The sequence below is a fragment of the Piliocolobus tephrosceles genome, chromosome 21 (assembly GCF_002776525.5).
Source record: "Piliocolobus tephrosceles isolate RC106 chromosome 21, ASM277652v3, whole genome shotgun sequence".
In the NCBI taxonomy this organism is placed as follows: Eukaryota; Metazoa; Chordata; class Mammalia; order Primates; family Cercopithecidae; genus Piliocolobus; species Piliocolobus tephrosceles.
In genome coordinates, this window is record NC_045454.1 from 29,720,909 (window position 1) to 29,744,608 (window position 23,700).

The 23,700-nt window shown below is 39.1% G+C and overlaps 1 protein-coding gene across 4 annotated transcripts in view; it reads right to left on the minus strand.

Annotated features, from left to right (window-relative positions):
• ZNF91 (zinc finger protein 91) overlaps positions 1–23,700 on the minus strand; it is a 97,585-nt gene that overhangs the window by 40,822 nt on the left and 33,063 nt on the right. The window contains exons 5-6 of one of the 4 annotated variants that reach the window (XR_003307071.1): positions 20,830–23,676; positions 6,285–7,007 (exon numbers count right to left, since the gene is read on the minus strand). Coding sequence is in view for 2 of the 4 variants with exons in the window: in XM_031934898.1 (XP_031790758.1) it covers positions 20,882–20,966; positions 21,134–23,676 (2,628 nt within the window). In the remaining 2 variants the exon portion in view is untranslated. Of the gene's footprint in view, positions 1–6,284; positions 7,008–19,804; positions 23,677–23,700 lie in introns of those variants that run through there. The other 3 variants (XM_031934898.1, XR_003307070.1, XM_026448862.1) reach the window with 3 other exon arrangements.

Genomic DNA, 23,700 nt, shown 5'->3' on the forward strand with positions numbered 1-23,700 from the left:
GTGACAGACTGGATTAAGAAAATGTGGCACATATACACCATGGAATACTATGCAGCCATAAAAAAGGATGAGTTTGCGTCGTTTGTAGAGACATGGATGCGGCTGGAAACCATCATTCTTAGCAAAGTATCACAAGAACAGAAAACCAAATACCGCATGTTCTCACTCATAGGTGGGAACTGAACAATGAGATCACTTGGACTCGGGAAGGGGAACATCACACACCGGGGCCTATCATGGGGAGGGGGGAGGGTGGGGGGATTGCATTGGGAGTTATACCTGATAAAATGACGAAGTAATGGGTGCTGACGAGTTGATGGGTGCAGCACACCAACATGGCACAGGTATACATATGTAACAAACCTGCATGTTATGCACATGTACCCTAGTACTTAAAGTATAATAATAATAACAACAAAGAAGCTGTAACACAAAGAATAAAGAAGATCATCATCCAATAATAAATAAATCATTTCAGCCAAAAGATATAATAATTCTAAATGTATATGCACCAAACATCAGGGCACCCAGATTTTAAAAATAAATATTAATAAATCTATACAAAGAGATAGACAGTAATACAATAGTGGGGAAATTCAACATTCTACTCACAACATTTGAGAACATTGAGATAGGAAATTTGGCAAATCAACAAAGTATCCCCAAAAATCAAAGTTATATCAACTACATACTTAGACCACAATAGAATAAAACTACAAATCAATATCAAGAAAAAATTCAGAAAGTATAAATTTACAAAGAATTTAAACAAAATACTCCTCAACAGTGACTGTGTAAATGAAGTAATTAAGATGGCTGACCGGGGTGGTGGCTCACACCTGTAATCCCAGCACTCTGGGAGGCTGAGATAGGTGGACCACCTGAGGTAAGAAGTTTGAGACTCGCCTGGGCAACATGGCAAAACCCCATCTCTACACACACACACACAAAAAAATATATATATATATATATGAAAAAATAGCTAAGTGTGGTGGTGTGCACCTATTGTCCTAGCCACTCAGGAGGCTAATATAAAACGATCGTTTCAGCCTGGAAGGCAGAAGTTGCAGCAAGCCAAGACTGTGCCACTACACTCCAGCCTGAGTGACAGAGTAAACCCCATCTCAAAACAAACAAAAAAAATTTAAGATGAAAATTAAAAATTTGAAGGAAAAAAGATGGAAATAGAAACACAATATAATAAAACCTGTGAGATACATCAAATATAGTACTAAGAGGGAAGTTCATAGCCTAAAGACCTGCATCAAAAAAATAGAAAGCTTACATATTAAGGACCTGACATCACACTTCAAGTAACTAGAAAATTAATAACAAATCAAATTCTAAGTTAGAAGAAGAAATAACAAAAATCAGAACAGAATCAAATGACATGAAGTCCAAAAACAATAAAAATGATCAACAGAAGAGTTGGTTTTTCAAAAAGACAAAATTGGTAAATTGCTAGCTAGATTAACCACAAACAGAACAGAAATCTAAATAAACAAAATCAGAAATGAAAGAACAGACATTACAGTGGATACAACAGTAATATAAAAAATCACTAGAAACAATTTTAAACAACTAGACAGACACTCACAAACCTGAAAACCTAGAAAGAATGAATAAATTCATGGAAACAACCTCCCAAGATAGAGTCGGGAAGAAATAGAGTACCTGAGCAAACCAATAATGAGTAAGTAGCATGATTGAGTTAGCAATAAAAAAAGTCTTGACAAAGAAAAGTGCAAGACTAGATAAATGCACAGCAAAATTCTACCAAATGTACAAAGAATAATAATCCTCCTGAAACTCTTACCAAAAATTGAGGATAATAAAATTCTTCCTAAGTCACTTCGAGGTCAGTATCACCCTGATACCAAAACTAGCCAAGGACACAACAAAGAAAACTATTATTATATTATTATTTATTATATTATTATTATATAAAATAGACAAATGGAAATCAAACTAAAAGTTTTGGCACAGAAAAAAAATCAACAGGATAAATAGGCAATCTACAGAATAAAAGAAAATATTTGCAAACTATGTGCCAACATGGAACTAATATTCAGAATTTACAAATAACTCAACTCAAAAATATTACAATAATAATAAACAAAGAATTCTATTGAAAATTGAGCAAATAACATTACTAACCATTTTTCAATAAAGACATACAAATAGCCAACACGTATATGAAAAAAGTGCTCAATCTCAACTAAAAATAAAACTACCATTTTTGTTTTACTTTCTGAGATGGAGTCTTAGTTGCCCAGGCTGGAGGGCAGTGGTATGATCTCAGTTCACTGCAACCACTGACTCCCAGGTTCAAGTACTTCTTCTGTGTCAGCCTCCCGAGGAGTTGGGGCTGCAGGTGAGAGCCACCATGCCTGGCTAACTTTTGTATTTTTAGTAGAGATGTGGTTTCACCATATCGGTCAGGCTGGTGTTGAACTCCTGACCTCATCATCTGCCTGCCTCCACCTCCCAAAGTGCTGGGATTACAGGTGTGAGCTACCATGCCTGGTCAGAACTATCATTTGATTCAGAAATCTCATCACTAGGTATCTACCCAAAGAAAAATAGTTTATTAAAAAAAAAAAGAAAAATAGTTTATTATATGAAAATGATACCTATACTTGCACATTTATTGCAGCATGCTCACAATAGCAAATTGTATATACCAGAAAAGCTTAATATTCAAAATATATAGAAAATTCAAAGCAAAGGCAAGTATAATGATAACAATAATAATCCAACTAAAAAAGTCAAAAGACTGAAAAAATATTTTGCCAAAAATATAACCCAAAAATAACCAGAAAATTAATAACAAATCAAATTCCAAGTTAGAAGAAGAAATAAATAAAAATCAGAACAGAACCAAATGACATTAGTCCAAAAACAATAAAAATAATCAATAGAATAAAGAGTTGGTTTTTCAAAAAGACAAAATTGGTAAATTGCTAGCTAGATTAACCACAAACAGAACAGAAATCTAAATAAACAAAATCAGAAATGAAAGAACAGACATTACAATGGATACAACAGTAATACAAAAGATCACTAGAAACGATTATTTGTATATATTTGTATATTTGAAAATATTTGTATATATTTATATACAATGACCAATAGATATATAAAAAAGTGCTCAATATCACCTACCAACAGGCAACTGCAAATGAAAACAATGATGAGTTATCACTTCAAATCTGTTAGGATTGCTAATATCAAAAAGAAAAAATAGAGAAATAAGTAACATCTGTCATTCATATTCCTGAGATTTCTGAAACAAATCTTAATATCACCACTGCTCTCACACATTTCAGACATGATGGGAAAAGAAAACTTAAGAAATGATCTAACATGCAGTTCCTCAAAAATACTCAGAAATATTCTTATATTCCCCCGAAACAATGGAAGAGCAGGCATATCATGCAGTACCTTATAAACCATCAAGAGGACTTCAGCTGTCATGGTACCCTCTAAGGAAAGTCACTAAATAGGAAGTAGAGTCCTTAGAGAATTTAAGGGTATGGGACAAAAGATGCTCCTATTTGAGAGCTAGAGAAATAAAAATGGCTTTTAAGGAAACCTTTCTTTTTTTTGAGACGGAGTCTTGCTCTGCCACCCAGGCTGGAGTGCAGTGGCGGGATCTCAGCTCACTGCAAGCTCTGCCTCCCGGGTTCACGCCATTCTCCTGCCTCAGCCTCCCGAGTAGCTGGGACTACAGGCGCCCGCCTCGTCGCCCGGCTAGTTTTTTGTATTTTTTAGTAGAGACGGGGTTTCACCGTATTAGCCAGGATGGTCTCGATCTCCTGACCTCGTGATCCACCCGTCTCGGCCTCCCAAAGTGCTGGGATTACAGGCTTGAGCCACCGCGCCCGGCCTTAAGGAAACCTTTCTATCGAAGCAAAGCATTCTATACCACATTTTAAGGTCTGGAATTCTTTTTGATCGTTGTACCCCTCGTCTCTGTTATCTGCTTTATTCATGCTTACCTACCTGAGTATTTGACTACTGTCTCATGTCTCTTCACATTCCAGGGCTTTTATTTGCTCAAAGCAGTAGATCAGATCAGTTACAGACAGCAAGGTCTGTTTTGTTAGAAAAATTAGCATGACTTTCTGGGATTCTCCAGTTACCAACCTAGTACTATGTTCAGTAGAGAGGAGAGAATATTATGAAAGATTCCAGAAATTTAATTCCAAAATACTGTTTTCTGACAGAAACTTTTGAATATTTAAAACATATGTGACATTTCTGGGTCCTTAGCTGTACTATCCAATACTATTGAATTTAAAATTAGTGCTGGATATTGGATTTTAACATTTGTACAACAATGTTTAATGCCATTGAATTTCTAGAATTATCATTAATCTAGAGTGAAGGATACATATTAGCTCAAGAAAGGGGAAGGTTCCTGTTAAGATAAAACATCTTGAAAATTTTCTTATCTATTCCAATAAACCTTCAAGTTTTTCTTAAAAGTATTAATCTAAAAATAATTTATGCAGAACAAAACCTCCCAAAATCATTCCACAGAGGGAGAAAATAGAAGCCTTACGGTATATTAGAAAATCTGGGGGATATTTATTCTCACCAAGAGACCAGGTTTCTGTAGTTCTCTAACTTTGCATCTCTATACAAATTTCACTGAGCAGGATTCAGACACACCCACTCCTCCTGACAGAATTCTATGGCCAAAGCCTTGAATGTTAACATTTCCTAAGAAAACCAAAACACCCACACATATTTAGCAAATGGCCATGGGCAGTATTGTTAATTTTACTCTAGGTGTTTGAGAGTTACGAGAGCTGCCTCTGTTTTCCATGAGAGACTGGAATTATCCGATAAAATATTGTTAAATAGAGAAAGATTCTCTAATGTAGTTTTGCATTCTGAGGAAATAAAATGAAAAAAGATCCACAAACCAATGTAGGTACTACAGTTTTCTAAGTAATACAGCGTAAAATTTATGGCATAAACACAAGCATATACAGTTTTGAGTGGCACATTTACATTATACACAGTAAGTTCTGTCTAGTTCTCATATGGAGAAATCACAGAAAGTTAGAAGGTACCTCTCAAATTTTAATGCATACATCAATGAACTGCAGATTTTGTTAAAATACGGATTCTAATTCAAGAGGTCTGGGACGAGATCTGAGTTACTGATTTGCTAACAAACTCACAAATGACATAAATGATTCTAACTTAAGGAAAATACTTTGTAAAACATCTAGTGATAGAACCTAGGTTTTATCCCTATATATATGAGCAGTGAACGAAGATGACAGCCTTCATTTTCCAAAGCAAGATATAGACAAGAGAAACTATTAAGAAAAGGGATGTAAGAAAAATGGATGTGCTGTGGTCAAGAATAAGCTGAGGTAAACATCTGGTTCAGTATGACTCAGTGAGTTTGAGTGCAGGTGCACAATTCTCATTATGTAACCTAGTTACATAAGCTCATACTTGGCTCTCAGCCGCTACTCTGTGTAAGGAGTACACAGACAGGTGGATAGGAGGGGAAGAGAGTAAAGCTACTGATCCTGTACACATGGCTCATGTCCAGGCTTCTGCCCAGAGAGATAATAAAGCCATATCAAAACTGCCTACAATTCCTTGAGTGTTTTTCCAGCAACCCACCACTCGCCCACTGACTTATGTCAGACCTCAGCTTGGGCTGGAACCTGACACTTGGCATGACTGGGGAGCTTTCAGATTAAATGTGATTCCTTACGCACATTAGTCAGAAAGTCTCTCCAAAATACCTGTTAATAATACAGTTTTTAGAAAGTAATCTTAAAGTGAAGAATTCCTTCAGAAAACATGTTAACCAAGTGAATAAAATGAATTGGACAGATTGGCATCGGGTGCTGATACATATAGGCTGATGCAACATGACTTCTATGAGATTACTGGCCAAAAAACATAAATTATTATTTAATTTATTTATTTATTTATTTTGAGATGGAGTCTGATTCTGTCACCCAGGCTGGAGTGCAGTGGCATGATCCTGGCTCACTGCAAGCTCTGCCTCCTGGGTTCACATCATTCTTCTACCTCAGCCTCCTGAGTAGCTGGGACTACTGACACCTGCCAACATGCCTGACTAATTTTTTGTATTTTTAGTAGAGAATGGGTTTCATCATGTTAGCCAGGATGGTCTCAATCTCCTGACTTCATGATCCACCCGCCTGGGCCTCCCAAAGTGCTGAGATTACAGACGTGAGTCACCACGCCCGACAAAAAACATAAATTATAATCTGAATCTAATCTTGAAAAACATGTTTTATGTAAAGTTCAAGCCACATATGATGCCCATGTTTTGTAATTTCTAGTAGTCTATTTAAATAATATCTCTTCAGCATTCTAGAAGGCACATTTCTTTAAATTAATTCCTTTACATACATATCTTTCTAAATTATTCCAGGCTATTAATTCCATCCTTTTCCAGTTGGAATTTTAAAATTATGTTCTTCAGAGAGCTGATGAAGCATTCAGATGGAACCTAAACGGTGCACTTTTCTCCCTCACTGATATCTGAGGACCCAGCAGCAACCCCAATAAGAATGTTTTATACCCCTGAAAGATTCTCTCGAAAGCTTAAGGGAATGAATAACTCCACCTTCCACAGGCTTAATCCCAAGGCACAAAGCCACCTGCACCAGCAGAATGAGTCAGCAAGACAGCAGAAGCAGGAAGAATTGGCGGGAAGACACATAGCCCCTGAAGATGGAGAGGGAGGCCATCTGGATACAGCAGCTGGACAAAGGAAGCTCCTCAGCCTCCAGTCGCCTCTCTGTGCATGCCCCTTGGTCACTGATCTCACCTACCAGCAAGTGTCGCAGGAGCCCAGTTAACAGGGAGAAATCGACACAGCCTCTCTTGGTTTCTCCAGTCCAAAAATCCAACATTGGTCCAAGAAGGCTCTGGCATGTGCCAGGCATTTGCTGATCATCTGGTCTTAGGGGGATGCCTCTAAGCCATTCGATCCCGTCCTGGGAACAAAAAAGGCAGTGGTGACAATCGCTCCTTTTATCTCCCTCCAGCTGCCCAGGACGGTACACTTTTCCCTGTTCTCTCTAGCCTAACCCCTGTTATGTGAAATTCCAAGCTTTCCATTCCAAAGGACAGCCTTGGAGGCTGCCTCATAAAAAACCTACAAACCTTAGGCCTCAGGCAAGATATCCGTGCCTTGTCTTGTTTTGCAATTCAATCTGGACACAATACAAATTGGATAATGGGTCCAAATGGCCCGCAAATGGAACACTGGACTTTAAAATTTTAACTGACTTAATCAGTTATTGCTGATGGCTGGAAAAATGAGAAATTCCTTATATCCAGGCCTTTTTCCCACTCAGATCACAACCTAATCTCTGCAGTTCTTGCTCACCTGTTCAAATCCTCCTCCTCTATTCTCGCCGCCCTGATCGCCTTCCTCCTACCGACCCTACGTCTTCTTTGGATCCAGCAGACTGCCATCCACCCGTCTCAGCCCCTGCCTCTCCCTCTCAACCATCTTCTTTCACCCCCAAGCTTCTTCTTTATCTTCTCAGCCACGATCTTCTCAGTCCCCATCTTCTCAGTGGCCATATTCCCAGCCACCACATTCCTAGTCAGCAGTATCCAATTCTTTTCCTACATCGTCCCCTCCTCATGACAATTCTAGTATTGCCTGTAGCCATTAACCTCCCCCACCACCCTCTTCTGAGGCTTGTAAACCCATCCCGCCACCTTATACTCCTACCTATTATCCACTGCCTGTTAACTCAACCCCCCTTCCCCATTCAAACCCTCAGCAGGAATCACTTCCATGTTCCTCCTTCTCTCCTATCCATGCTTGCTCAGGCGCCATCTTTGGCCCATGCTCCATCCTTACTTCAGTGCCGGTGCTACAGTGCCCCCTTCAGGAAGTAGCAGAAACTGAACATACTGTTAGAGTTCATGTTCCCTTCTCCCTCACTGATATCTCTCAAATTAACAAAAATACTCAGTTCATTTCCAGAAGACCCTACCTCTTATACTGGAGAGCTTCAGTACCTCACCCAGTGTTATGAACTAACTTGGCATGACTTCTACATTATCCTCTCTGCCAACCTCTCCCCAGAAGACCAGGACCGTATATGGACCCTAGCTCAGGTGCATGCCAATACAATTCATAAGCAGGCTCCTGCCCAGCCTACTGGTGCAGAGGCAGTTCCCAACCAGGACCCCCACTGGGATTATCAAGACGTTATTCAACCCATAACGTCAAAGACATGCTAGCTCACCACAGTGTACTAAGTTTCATCTCTCCCCGACGGCTCCTCCAACTGTATGCTCTATTCATAGAAACTCCACACATCACCATGCTAACCAGCTCCCTTCTAAACTTGGCCACGTTCTTACCTGAAGCTACCACTGTCCAAGATCCTACACACTTCTGTGTCAACACTGTTCAAACCTTTCTTATAGCTTTTCCAAACCTAACAGAGCAACCCCTTCCAGATGCCTTCTTTACTTGGTTTGTAGATGGCAGCTCCTTCCTACATCAAGGATGCCAGCATGCTGGCTATGCTATAGTGTCACCCCCCCCCCCCCCCGACACACACACTATTCAAGCTAATCCGCTCTTCCTACGTACCACCTCCCAAAAAGCTGAACTCATCACCCTCATTCAAGCTCTCACTCTAGCAGTCAGACAACAGATCAACATATATTCAAATTTTCATTATGCTTTCCACATAGTGCACTCACATTCATCCATCTGGAAATAACAGGGTTTCCTAACTGAAAAAAAAAAAAAAAAAAAAACCACTCCTGTCATAAATGACTCTCATCAGCAAGCTCCTTCAAACCACTAGACTCCTGCAGAAAGCTGCCATCATTTATGGCAGGTGCCACCAAATGCTGGACAATCCTATATCGGCCGGAAATCTATCAGACAGAGAAGCCAAACAAGTAGCCCTACAACCTGTGCAAGGCCACTTTCTGTGCCTGTCTTTGTTCTCTCCTCTTTACTCCCCAGAAGAAAAGGGGGACTACCAAGCCCAAAACCTTCAAAACCAAGGACCATTGTATGTCAAGGAAAGGCACTTCATTCTTCTTCAAAATCTCTATCCTTCATAAGCCTCCACAACTCTTTCCATGTCAATTACAAACCTCTCCTGCAACTTCTCCACCCTATCCTCACTTGTCTTCACCTTTCCAGCCATGTTTGAGAGATTACCCAGTCCTGCTCTATCTGCCAATCAGTATCACCCCACAGCTGCCTCTGGCCACCACCTTTTCCCACTCACTAAGCCCAGGGCCAGGTACCCAGGCAAGACTAACAAGGAGACTTTAATCATATGCTGCCCGATAAACAGCTCTGCAATCTTCTACCCTTGTCTGTACTTTCTCCAGGTGAGTAAAAGCTTTCCCAACAACTTCAGAAGATGCAAATGTCATCACACAAACTCTCAACATGCATAATTCTCCATTTTGGACTATCAACATTCATCCAGTCTGATAACGGGCCTGCCTTCCTCAGACAAAGTGCCTTCCTCAGACAAAGTACCCAAGGTGTCTCTACATCCTTACGTATAAAATGAGTTCTCCACACACCCTACAGTTCTCAATCTTCAGGCAAATTTGAAAAAAATTATCTCTGTTGTTAAAGCCCAACTCATCAAGATGGCTCTAGAAACCCTCCAGTGGTGAACAAAAAAAAGTCTCCCTTTTGCCCTCATGAGATTCTGCACAACACCAAAGGCACAGTCTTTATAGTCCCTTTGAAATTATGTTTGGCTGAATGTTGCGGGAAGTCAGGGACTGGCTGAAGCTGCGGCAGAAGAACATAAAGTGTGAAGATTTCATGGACAATCACTAATTCCCAAAATTAATACTTGTATAATTTCTTACACCTGTCTTTATTGCAATCTCTGAATATAAACTGTGAAGATTTCATGAACATTTATCACTTCCCCAATCAATACTCTTATAATTTCCTATGCCTGTCTTTAATCTGTTAATCCCATCATCTTCATAAGCTGAGGATGTATGTTGCCTCAAGACCCTGTGATGATTGTGTTAACTGTACAATTGTTTGTAAAATGTGTGTTTTACAAATGAAATCTGATTGTAAAACATGGGTGGTTGAACAATATGAAATCAGGGCACCCTGAGAGAGAACAGATTAACGGCAATTTTCAGGGAACAAGGAAAGATAACCATAAGGTCTGACTGCCCTGCGGGGTTGGGCAGAATACAGCCATATTTTTCTTCTCACAGAGAGCCGATGGAAGGACATGTGAATAGGGGAAATATCACTGATTTCTTTTCCCAGCAAGGAATATTAATAATTGATAACCCTGGGGAAGGAATGCATTCCCAGGGGCAGGCCTATAGACGACTGCTCTGGGAGTGTCTGTCTTATGTGGTCGAGAGAAGGCATGAAATATGCCCTGGTCTTCTGCAGTGCCCTCAGACTTGCTTGGATTGGAAAATTCCAGCCTGGTGAATTCTAGTCAGACTGGTTATCTGCTTGTGAACTCTGTTTCCTGTTAAAATGTTTATCAAGACAATGTGTGCCCAGTAGGACATGGACCCTCATCAGTAATTCCAATTTTGCCCTTGCCTTGTGCTTCTGCTCTTCCCATTTGCCTTGTGATCTTTTACTGCCCTTTGAAGCATGTGATCTCTGTGACCCACTCCCTATTCGTACCCCCCCCCCCTTTTGAAATCCCTAATAAAAACTTGCTGGTTTTGCAGCTCGGGGTTGCCATCATAGTCCTACCAATATGTGATGGCATTCCCGGAGGCCCAGCTGTAAAATTTCTCTCTTTGTACTCTTTCTTTTTATTTCTCAGACCGGCTGACACTTAAGGAAAATAGAAAAGAAAACTTACATTGAAATATTGGGGGCTGGTTCTCCCAATAACCAAATTTTGTCTCGGGGCCTCCACCCTTCCCAGATTCTGAGCCACTAGGGAATTACTTCCCCTCCTTAATCCAGACACAGTCTTTCTTTCATGAAGCAGCAAATGAGGCCATGACCCTCCCTGTCAACACCTCCTTGTCCTTTCAACATAACTGTCTTTCAGGCACAGATGTCTTTATCTGCCAACCCAACCCTCACAAAAACCTACAACTGAAGTTGACAGGCCCCTGCACTGTGATACTCAGCACGTTGACTGCAGTGAGAGTCCAAGGACTCCCCAACTGGATTCATCGCACCAGGGTCAAGCTCACCCCCAAGGCTACTCCCTCCTCCAAAACATTAACAGTGGGAAACACTCTTGGAGTCCCTGTATGTAATAATAATTTAAAACAAACAAACAAAAAACAACCACGATCCTTAAAGGGAGGAGGAAGCCAAAGATGGCAACAGGATGAATGGCCTCCACAACCAATCATCGAATATTACGGTCCTGCCACTTGAGCTGAGGATAGTTCATGGGGTTATTGCACTCCCATATATATGCTAACTAGAATAATTAAGACTACAGGTAGTTTTAGAGATAATCACTAACCAAACCACCTCAGCTCTGGAAACGCTCACAGAACAACAAAACCAAATGCATGTGGCTATTTATCAAAACAGGCTAGTGCTAGACTACTTATTAGCAGAAGAAGGTGGGGTCTGTAGTAAGTTTAATATCGCCAATTGTTGTCTTAACATAGATGATAACAGAAAAGCAGTACTAGGAATCACTTCAAAAATCAGAAAAGTAGCCTATGTACCAGTCTGAACCTAGAAGGGGTGGGGCCCAACAAATCTTTTAGGAAGGTGGTTCTCTAATTTAGGAGAATTTAAAATGCTGGAAGGACCAGTAATCTTCATCACCGCGTTCCTCCTGTTGCTCTCCCGTGTAATCCCACTAATGATAAAAGCCACTAAAACTCTTGCTGAAACTACAGTTAGCCACCAGACAATCCAGACAATGCTCCTGCTACAATGACACAATGGGTATCAACTCATCTCTCAAAAATACCCCAAAAATTAAGTTTTACACTCCTATGTCATGCCTGAAGTAGTTAATGAGAAAATTGTCCCTTTTTTCTATAACCAAATAGACAGGAATGAAAGATTCTCCCTGGGGTCTGAAAGCTTAAGGGAATGAATAACTTCTCCCTCCTCAGGCTCAGTTCCAAGGTGCAAGGCCACTTGTGCCAGCAGCATGCATCAGCAAGACAGTAGAAGCAGGAAGAGATCTGGCCAGGAGACACATTACTCCTTAAGCTCGAGAGGGAGGTTGTCCGGTACTAGGTAGCAGTCGCATCAGACTGGGACACTTCCTGTTTACAAAGGACTATAAAACCCCTGCTCTGTCCTTACTTGGGGCTGAGGCCATTTTAGGTCTCAGCCCACCTGCACCCAGGTTCTCATTAAAACAGTCTGTTCTCCACATTGCCTCATCTTGTCTGTTGGCGTGCTCTCAGGGTTCGAACCAATACAAGAGCCTTGCAGTCCCCATCTGCCCAAGCTGATCTGTCAACAAAGAAAATACTTTCATGCTGGGCAGTGGCTAAAGCCTGTAATCCCAGTCTTTTGGGAGGCTGAGGTGGATGGATCACCTGAGGTCAAGAGTTTTAAGACCAGCCTGGCCAACATGGCGAAACCCCATCTCTACAAAAACACAAAAATTAGCTGGGCATGATGGTACACACCTGTAATCCCAGCTACTCGGAAGGCTGAGGCAGGAGAACCGCTTGAATCTGAGAGGTGGAGGTTGCAGTGAGCCAAGATCGTGCCATTGCACTCCAGCACGGATGACAGAGCAAAACTCCACCCCAAAAAAAGAAAAAAAAAGAAAGAAAAGAAAGTGTTTTCAATATTTCAGGGTATAAATTCAAGATGAGTATTATTTGTGATATATAAGAAAGCTGGATGGAGAGAATAAAGGCTCTGATAAATTGGGAAGAATTATTTTAAAGAGATCCTTTCACTGTCATGAGAAGAAAATGGAAAAGGTAGTTGAAACAATCTTGTTAGGCAAAAGCATCAGAAGTAGAAATGTAAATGACTGCAATTCTAAATACATGAAATTCTAGAAGAAACTGTGAACACAGTTTTGACCTGGGACACCTATCTAAGAATCAACCATGTTTTCTCTCTTCTGTAATTCTTTCTCAGGTGAGATTATCTGAACAAATTACCACCTTCAGCTTGAGAATGTGTCTTTAAAAGCATTAGGAACAGACCCTCTGAAGGAGGTAGACTGCTCCAACAGGACCCGGGAGACACCCCAAATACTGTGAGTGCCCCAACTGCAGAAGTGGGAACAGGAGACCCTCCTCTCCTGAACACAAACCCCCATACAGAGTGCAGGAGGCAGCAGGGAGGCCCTGGGAGCTTGCTGAATCCCCAAGCAGCCCATTCCTGCCTGGCACCACAGGAATCCATCAGGAGGGAGGACAGAGGAGCAGGGGGTAAAACACCAAGGGGAGAAGGACTTCCCTAGCTGAACTTTGCAAGAATTTGAACAAGGCAAGAAGCCTCCTGGCCAGAACTTGGGGGGAGGCAAGAATCTGGCTTGCAGACTTCACAGGCAGGGAAAAACTAAAGTACTGCTCTTTCCCAGCTGGGAGGCAGTAAGCCTTAAGCAATTTTCAAACCCAACTCGCCCTCCAACTGGAAACAGACTAGGGGCTGTTGTGGGGGCAAAGTGAAATTGAGACCGGCTCTTTGGTTTGCATGGGAGCTGAGTGAGGCTTGTGACTGCCGGCTTTCCCCACTTCCCTGACATCCTGTATGACTGAGCAGAGACATCCATAATCCTCCTAGGTACAAAACTTTAGTGACCTTGGAATCTCACCCCCACCCTCCACAGCAGCCACAGCAAGACCCGTCCAACAAGAGTCTGAACTAGACACATCTAGCACCTCTCACACCCAATTATTCTTCCCTACCCAACCTGGTGGTGGTAGACAAAGAACATAATCTTGCACTGCAGTCTTGCAGAGCAAGACTCTGTCTCAAGAAAAATAAAAATTAAAAAATAATAATAATAAAAATTAAAATTAAAAAAACCCACAAAACACCAAACTATGCAGGCAATAAAGAGTGTGATGAATGCAATGCTACTGCACATTTCAATGTTAATATTGAATGTAAATGGACTAAATGCTCCACTTGAAAGACACAGAACTGCAGAATGAATAAGAACGCACCAATCAACTATCTGCTTTATCAGGAGACTCAGCTAACATAACACATAAGGACCCAAATAAACTTAAAGGGGTGGAAAAAGGCATTTCATGCAAATGGATACCAAATGCAAGCAGGGGTAGCTATTCTTATACCAGACAAAACAAACTTTAAAACAACAGTGATTAAGAGACAAAGAGGGACATTATATAATGGTAAATGGCCTAATCCAACAGAAAAACATCACAATCCTAACCATGTATGCATCTAACACTGGAACTCCCAAATTTATAAAACAATTACTAACAGACCTAAGAAACGAGATAGACAGCAACACCATAACAGTGGCAAACTTTGATACTCCACTGACAGCACTAGACAGGTCATCAAGACATAAAGTCAACAAAGAAACAATGGATTTAAACTATACCCAGGAACAAATGGATTTAACAGATATGTACAAAACATTTTATCCAACAACTGCAGAACACACATTCTTTTTTTTTTTTTTTTTTTTTTTGAGACGGAGTCTCGCTCTGTCGCCCAGGCTGGAGTGCAGTGGCCAGATCTCAGCTCACTGCAAGCTCCGCCTCCCGGGTTTACGCCATTCTCCTGCCTCAGCCTCCTGAGTAGCTGGGACTACAGGCGCCCGCCACCTCGCCCGGCTAGTTTTTTGTATTTTTTAGTAGAGACGGGGTTTCACCGGTTAGCCAGGATGGTCTTGATCTCCTGACCTCGTGATCCGCCCGTCTCGGCCTCCCAAAGTGCTGGGATTACAGGCTTGAGCCACTGCGCCCGGCGCAGAACACACATTCTACATTCTACTCAACAGTGCATGGAACTTTCTCCAAGATAGATCATATGATAGGCCACAAAATGATCCTCAACAAATTTAAGAAAATTGAGATTATGTCAAGCACTCTCTCAGACCATAGTGGAATAAAATAGGAAATCAACTCCCTTCAAAACCACACAAATTCATGGAAATTAAATAACCTGCTCCTGAATGAGCACTGGGGCAAAAAACAAAATCAATATAGAAATTTAAAAATTCTTCAAACTGAGTGACAATAATGACACCATCTATCAAAACCTCTGGGATACAGCTGAAGTGATGCTAAGAGGAAAATTCATAGCCCTAAATGCCTACACAAAAAAGTCTGAAAGCAAAAACGGACAATCTAAGGTCACACCTCAAGGAACTAGAGAAACAAGAACAAACCAAACCCAAACCCAACAGAAAAAAGGAAAATAACCAAGATCAGAACAGAACAAAATAAAATTGAAACAAAAAAATACAAAAGGTAAATGAAACAAAAAGCTGCTTATTTGAAAAGATAAATAAAATTGATAGACTATTAGCAAGATTAACCAACAAAAGAGGAGAGAAAATCCAAATAACCTCACTGAGAAATGAAACAGGAGATATTATAACTGACACCACTGAAATACAAAAAAATCATTCAAGGCTACTATGAACACATTTACACACATAAACTAGAAAACCTAGAAGAGATGAAAAAATTCCTGGAAAAATACAACCCTGTTAGCTTAAATCAGGAAGCATTAGACACCCTGAACAGACCAATAACAAGCAGTGAGATGAAAGTGGTTAATTTAAAAATTACCAACAAAAAAAGTCCAGGACCAGATGGATTCACAGCAGAATTCTACCAGATATTCAAATTAGTACCAATCCTCTTGACACTATTCCAAAGATAGAGAAAAGAGGAACCCTCCCCTAATTTATTCTATGAGGTCAGCATCACCCTAATACCAAAACCAGGAAAAGATACAACCAAAAAAGAACACTACAGACCAATATCCTTGATAAACATTGATGCTAATATTCTTAACAAAACACTAGCTAACCATATCCAGCAACATGTCAAAAAGATAATCCATCATGATCATGCTGATTTCATACCAGATATGCAGGGATGGTTTAACACACACATGTCAACAAATGTGATATACCACATAAACAGAATTGAAAACAAAAACCACATGCTCATCTGGATAGATGCAGAAAAAAAATTTGACAGAATTTAGCATCACTTTATGATTAAACCTCTCAGCAAAGTTGGCATACCAGGGACACAGCTTAATGTAATAAATAAAAGTTATCTATGACAAACCCACAGCCAACATAATACTGAACAGAAAAAAGTTGAAAGCATTTCCTTTGACAATGGGAACAAGACAAGGATGTCCACTCTCACCACTCCTCTTCAACAGAGCCATGGAAGTCCTAACCAGAGCCATCAGACAAGAGAAAGAAATAAAGGGCATCCAAATCAGTAAACAGGAAGTCAAACTGTCCGTTTACTGATGATATGATCATTTACCTTAAAAACCATAAAGACTCCTCCAGAAAGCTCCTAGAACTGATAAAACAATTCAGCAAAGTTTCTGGATACAAGATTAATGTACACAACTCAGTAGCTCTTCTATTCACCAACAGCAACCAAACAGAGAATTAAATCAAGAACTCAACCTCTTTTACAATAGCATAAAAAAATTAATATACCTGATGAAGAAGTCGAAAGACCTGTAAAAGGAAAATTACAAAACACTGCTGAAAGAAATCATAGACAACACGAACAAACGGAAACACAACCCATGCTCAAGCATGGGTAGAATAATTTGTGAAAATGACCATACTGCCAAAAGCAATCTATAAATTCAACACAATCCCCATCAAAATACCACCATCATTCTTCACAGAGTTAGAAAAAACAATACTAAAATTCGTATAGAACCAAAATTCATATAGAACCAAAAAAGAGCCTGCATAGCCAAAGCAAGACTAAGCAAAAAGAACAAATCTGGAGGCACCACACTACCTGATTACAAGCTATATAGGCCATAGTCACCAAAAGAGCATGGTACTGGTATAAAAATTGGCACATAGACCAATGGAACAGAGAACCCATAAATAAACCCAAATAATTACAGCCAAGCGATCTTCAAAAAAGCAAACAAAAACATAAAGTGGGGAAATTACACCCTTTCAACAAATGGTTCTGGAATAATTGGCTAGCCACACGTAGGAGAATGAAACTGGATCCTCATCTCTCACCTTATAAAAAAATAAACTCAAGATGAATTAAGGACTTAAACCTAAGACCAGAAACTATAAAAATTCTGGAAGATAAAATCGGAAAAACCTTTCTAGGCATTGGCTAGGCAAAAATTTCATTACCAAAAACCAAAAAGCAAATGCAATAAAAACAAAGATAAATAGCTGGGGCCTAATTAAACTAAAGAGCTTCTTGCATGACAAAAGGAACAGTCAGCAGAGCAAACAGACAACTCACACAGCGGGAGAAAATCTGCACAATCTACACACCTGACAATGGATTAATATCCAGAATCTACAACAAACTCAATTATACCTCTGACAAAGGATTAATATCCAGAATCTAAAACAAACTCAAACAAATCAGTAAGGAAAAAAAAGAGGCCGGGCGCGGTGGCTCAAGCCTGTAATCCCAGCACTTTGGGAGGCCGAGACGGGCGGATCACGAGGTCAGGAGTTCGAGACCATCCTGGCTAACATGATGAAACCCCGTCTCTACTAAAAAAATACAAAAACCTAGCCGGGCGAGGTGGCTGGTGCCTGTAGTTCCAGCTACTTGGGAGGCTGAGGCAGGAGAATGGCGTAAACCCGGGAGGCGGAGCTTGCAGTGAGCTGAGATCCGGCCACTGCACTCCATCCTGGGCGACAGAGCCAGACTCCCTCTCAAAAAAAAAAAAAAAAAAGAAAAGAAAAACAACCCCATCAAAAAGTGGGGTAAGGACATGAATAGAAAATCCTCAAAAGAAGATGGCCAACAAACATATAAAAAATGGTTAACATCACTAATGATCAAAGAAATGCAAATCAAATCCAAAATGCAATACCACCTTATTCCTGCAAAAATAGCCATAGTCAAAAGATCAAACAACTGTAGATGTTGGCGTGGATGTGGCAATCATCCATACTGCTGGTGGGAATGTAAACTAGTACAGCCACTATAGAAAATATATAAATGCATATGGAAAACAATGTGGAGATTCTGTAAACAACTAAAAGTAAAACTACCATTTGATCCAGCAATCCCACTACTGAGTATCTACCCAGAGAAAAAGAACTCATTATTTGAAAAAGGTACTTGCACATGCGTGTTTCTAGCAGCACAATTCACAACTGTAAAATCATGGAACCAACTGAAACGCCCATGAATTAACGGGTGGGTATAGAATCTGTGAGATACATACATATGTGTGTGTGTATGTGTGTGCGTGTGTGTATATATATATATATACACATATATATATATACACACAACATATATATATACACACGCACACACATATATATGTTGGAATTATAATTATATATATATGTTGGAATACTACTCAACAATAAAAAGGAATGAATTAACAGCATTTGCAATGTCCTGGATAAGATTGGAGACCATTATTCTAATGGTAAAACAAATATCATATGTTCTCACTGATATGTGGGAGGTATGCTATGAGGATGCAAACGCATAAGAATAATACAATGGACTTTGGGTACTTGGGGGCAAGAGTGAAAGGGGACGGGATAAAATACAACATATATAGTGCCGTGTACACTGCTTGGGTGCACCAGGATCTCACAAATCACCACTAAAGAACTTACTCAACTAACCAAATACCACCTGTACATAAGTAACTTATGGAACAATAAAATTTTAAAAAATTATTCGTATAATTACAGACTGGCTCACATAATGAATTCTTCATAAACTATTACACAGGCCAGGCCTGGTACCTCATGCCTGTAATCTCAGCACTTTGGGAGGCCGAAGTGAGTGATCACCTGAGGTCACACTTTGGAGACCAGTTTGACCAACATGGTGAAACCTTGTCTCTACTAAAAATACAAAAATTAGCCCAGGCAAGGTGGCTCACGCCTGTAATCCCAGCACTTTGGGAGGCTGAGACGGGTTGACCATGAGGTCAGGAATTTGAGACCAGCCTGACCAAAATGGTGAAATCCTGTTTCTACTAAAAATACAAAAATTAGCCGGGCATGGTGGCACGTGCCTATAATCTCAGCTACTCAGGAGGCTGAGGCAGGGGAATTGCTTGAACCTGAAAGGCAGAGGTTGCAGTGATCCCAGACTGCACCACTGCACTCCAGCCTGGGAGATGGATTAAGACTCTGTCTCAAAAACAAACAAACAAACAACAACAACAACAACAAAAAAAAAAACCCTATTAAACAAAAAAGAAAATTAAAGTCCAGCATGAGTGCCAGTCAAGTTAAAACAGAGAATTTGCATGGGGAGATTCTGAACCAAAAGATTGTACAGTAATAAATTCAATACAAAGCAGATAGCATAAATTTGCTTTCAGCATTTTTGAGAATTTTTGTTTTCTAGTAAATTAGACACCTTCTTAAAATGATTTATTTTGTTCCAGTATTGCTTTTTTCTCCTATAGTTTCAAACTTACTCAAACACACTCCAGAATTTATTTATACCTAAGATTCATCTTTAGACTAATAGATGTGTATTTTTAACTCAATGTAAATCAATACTAACAGTCCATATGTGCTTGCAGGCAGAGGCCACATGTTCAAAGAAAAATATATTAAAAAATTTTTAAAGATTTATTCGGGACTCAGAAATGTATGTATTTTACTTATGTTTGTATATAATTTTTATTATGACCATAAAAATAATCCTGTAGTCAATAACAATTGAATTGTACATTTAAAAATAACTAAAACTGTAGAATTGAATTGTTTGTAATACAAAGAATCAATGCTAGAGGTAATGGAGACTGTATTTAGTCTATGGTTATATATTGTATGCCTGTATCAAAATATACCATATATGGCATAAATATGTACACATATTAGGTATTCACAAAAATTAATAATACATTTAAATGTGAAAATAAAAATAAAAATTTAACCTAAAGGAACAATATTCTTTAACTTAATGGCAATTAAGTCACTGGCAAAAAAGATTACAAGAGATGTCAGTCCATTTATCCTACTAAACAGTATATTTTTTACCATCTTTTACTTACACCCTTGAGAAAGGTGGAATAGGTTAAAGTTAGAGGCATAATAACACTTAATTGAATTCACTGTAGTATTTAACATGTTAAAAATGTTGAGTTGAAAAGTTAAGTTCACATGTAATTTATAATTTTAAAATATACTGCAATATTTCATAAAAATGCAATCATACTAAATTTTAACTAAAATTAAGAATGTTTTCCTTTCATAATAATGCAGAATACTAATCTGAACATCTACCTCATGCGTCACTCAATATTACAAGTTAACCACAAAGATCCTCTCTACTTAAATTTTCATCATGCATCTTACATTTTAATGTCCTTACCTTTCCATAGAAAAGGTCATAAATAATGCCTCTTCATATTTGGAATGCTTTTTCAAAATAAATACTCTTCTGTACTTTAAAGACATATTTTCTGACCAATCTTTTGACAGTAATTACACTTCTAATGTTTTTATTTAGTATGAACGTTCTGATTTTGAGTAAGATGTGAGCAGGTATTAATGGCATTTTTACTTTGTCTATATTTGTACACTTTTTCTCAAATATAAATGCTTTCCTGTTCATTAAGGTGTGACCACTGGTTCAAAGTTTGGCCACATTGTTCACACTGGTAGTTTTCTCCAGTATGAATTATCTTACCTACAATCAAGTGTGACAATAATTTAGATGCTTTGTCGTATTCTTCACATTTCTAGGATTTCTCAGCAGTATGATTTTCTTGCTGTTTAGAAAAGTTTGAGTTGTCAAAAGCACTGGCACATCTTTCAGGTTTGTAGAGTTTCTCTCCAGTATGAATAATCTTATGTCTGTTAAGAATTCAGGACTTTTTATAGACTTTACCACATTATTCACACTTGTAAGATTTCTCTCCAATACGAGTTATCTTATCTGTGTAAGGTGTGAAAACTGGTTAAAGGTTTTGCCAAATTTTTCCTGTTTGTAGGGTTGCTGTCCAGTATGAATTTTCTTATGTCTGATTAGGGCTGAGGACCAGAAAAAGGATTTGCTACATTCTTCACATTTGTAGAGTTTTACTCCAGTATGAATTACCTTATGTTTAGTAAAGGCTGAAGACCGGTTAAAAGATTTCCCACATTCTTGACATGTGTAGGGTTTCTCTCTAGTATGAATTTTCTTATGGTTAGTAAGGATTGAAGACTGGTTAAAGGCTTTGCCACATTTTTCACATTGGTAGGGTTTCTCTCCAGTGTGAATTATCTTGTGTTTAGTAAGAGCTGAGGACTCTTTAAAGGCTTTGCCACATTCTTCACATTTGTAGGGTTTCTCTCCAGTGTGCATCCTCTTATGTCTAGTTAAGGTTGAGGATTGGCTAAATGCTTTGCCACATTCTTCACATTTGTAGGGTTTCTCTCTAGTATGAATTCTCTTATGTCCAGTGAGGGTTGAGGATGATATAAATGCTTTGTCACATTCTTCACACTTGTAAGGTTTCTCTCCAGTATGAATTATCTTATGTGTAGTAAGCTTTGAGGATCGATTAAAAGCTTTGCCACATTCTTCACATTTGTAGGGTTTCTCCCCAGTGTGCATCCTCTTATGTCTAGTTAGGGTTGAGGACTGGCTAAAGGCTTTGCCACATTCTTCACATTTGTAGGGCTTCTCTCCAGTATGAATTATCTTATGTTCAGTAAGAGTTGAAGATTTCCTAAAAGCTTTGCCACATTCTTCACATTTGTAGGGTTTCTCTCCAGTATGAATTATCTTATGTGTAGTAAGGGTTGAGGATTGGCTAAAAGCTTTGCCACATTCTTCACATTTGTAGGGTTTCTCTCCAGTGTGCATCCTCTTATGTCTAGTTAAGGTTGAGGATTGGCTAAATGCTTTGCCACATTCTTCACATTTGTAGGGTTTCTCTCTAGTATGAATTCTCTTATGTCCAGTGAGGGTTGAGGATGATATAAATGCTTTGTCACATTCTTCACACTTGTAAGGTTTCTCTCCAGTATGAATTATCTTATGTGTAGTAAGCTTTGAGGATCGATTAAAAGCTTTGCCACATTCTTCACATTTGTAGGGTTTCTCCCCAGTGTGCATCCTCTTATGTCTAGTTAGGGTTGAGGACTGGCTAAAGGCTTTGCCACATTCTTCACATTTGTAGGGCTTCTCTCCAGTATGAATTATCTTATGTTCAGTAAGAGTTGAAGATTTCCTAAAAGCTTTGCCACATTCTTCACATTTGTAGGGTTTCTCTCCAGTATGAATTATCTTATGTGTAGTAAGGGTTGAGGATTGGCTAAAAGCTTTGCCACATTCTTCACATTTGTAGGGTTTCTCTCCAGTGTGCATCCTCTTATGTGTAGTAAGGTGTGAGGGTTGGCTAAATGCTTTGCCACATTCTTCACATTTGTAGGGTTTCTCTCTGGTATGAATTCTCTTATGTTCAGTAAGGGTTGAGGACCAGAAAAATGCTTTGCCACATTCTTCACTCTTGTAAGGTTTCTCTTTAGTATTAATTACCTTATGTGTAGTAAGATTAGAAGATTGATTTAAAGCTTTGCCACATTCTTCGCATTTGTAGAGTTTCTCTCCAGCATATATTATTTTATGTTTAGCAAGGGTTGAGGGATGCTTAAAAGCTTTGCCACATTCTTTACATTTGTAGGGTTTCTCTCCAGTATGAATTGTCTTATGTTTAGTAAGGGTTGAGGAACGGCTAAAAGCTTTGTCACATTCTTCACATTTGTAGGGCTTCTCTCCAGTGTGTAACCTTTTATGTCTAGCTAGGGTTGAAGACCACATAAATGCTTTGTCACATTCTTTACATTTGAAGGGTCTCTCTCTAGTATGAATTCTTTTATGTTTAGTAAGGCTTGAGGACCAGATAAATGCTTTGCCACATTCTTCACACTTGTAAGGTTTCTCTCCAGTATGAATTATCTTATGTGCAGTAAGATTTGAAGATCGATTAAAAGCTTTGCCACATTCTTCACATTTGTAGAGTTTCTCTCCAGCATGTATTATTTTATGTTTAGTAAGGGTTGAGAGTCGCTTAAAAGCTTTGCCACATTCTTTACATTTGTAGGGTTTCTCTTCTGTATGAGTTACCTTATGATTAGTAAGGGTTGAGTAATTGTTAAAAGCTTTGCCACATTCTTTACATTTGTAGGGTTTCTCTCCAGTATGAATTATCTTGTGTTTAGCAAGGGCTGAGGAATGGCTAAAAGCTTTGCCACAAACTTCACATTTGCAGGGCTTCTCTCCAGTATGTATCCTCTTATGTCTAGTTAGGGTTGAGGACCATATAAATGCTTTGCCACATTCTTCACACTTGTAAGACTTCTCTCCAGTATGAATTATCTTATGTGCAGTAAGAATTGAAGATCGATTAAAAGCTTTGCCACATTCTTCACATTTGTAGCATTTCTTTCCAGTATGAATTATTTTATGTGTAGTAAGGGTTGAGAAATGCTTAAAAGCTTTGCCACATTCTTTACATTTGTAGGGTTTCTCTTCAGTATGAGTTATCTGATGATTAGTAAGGGTTGAGGA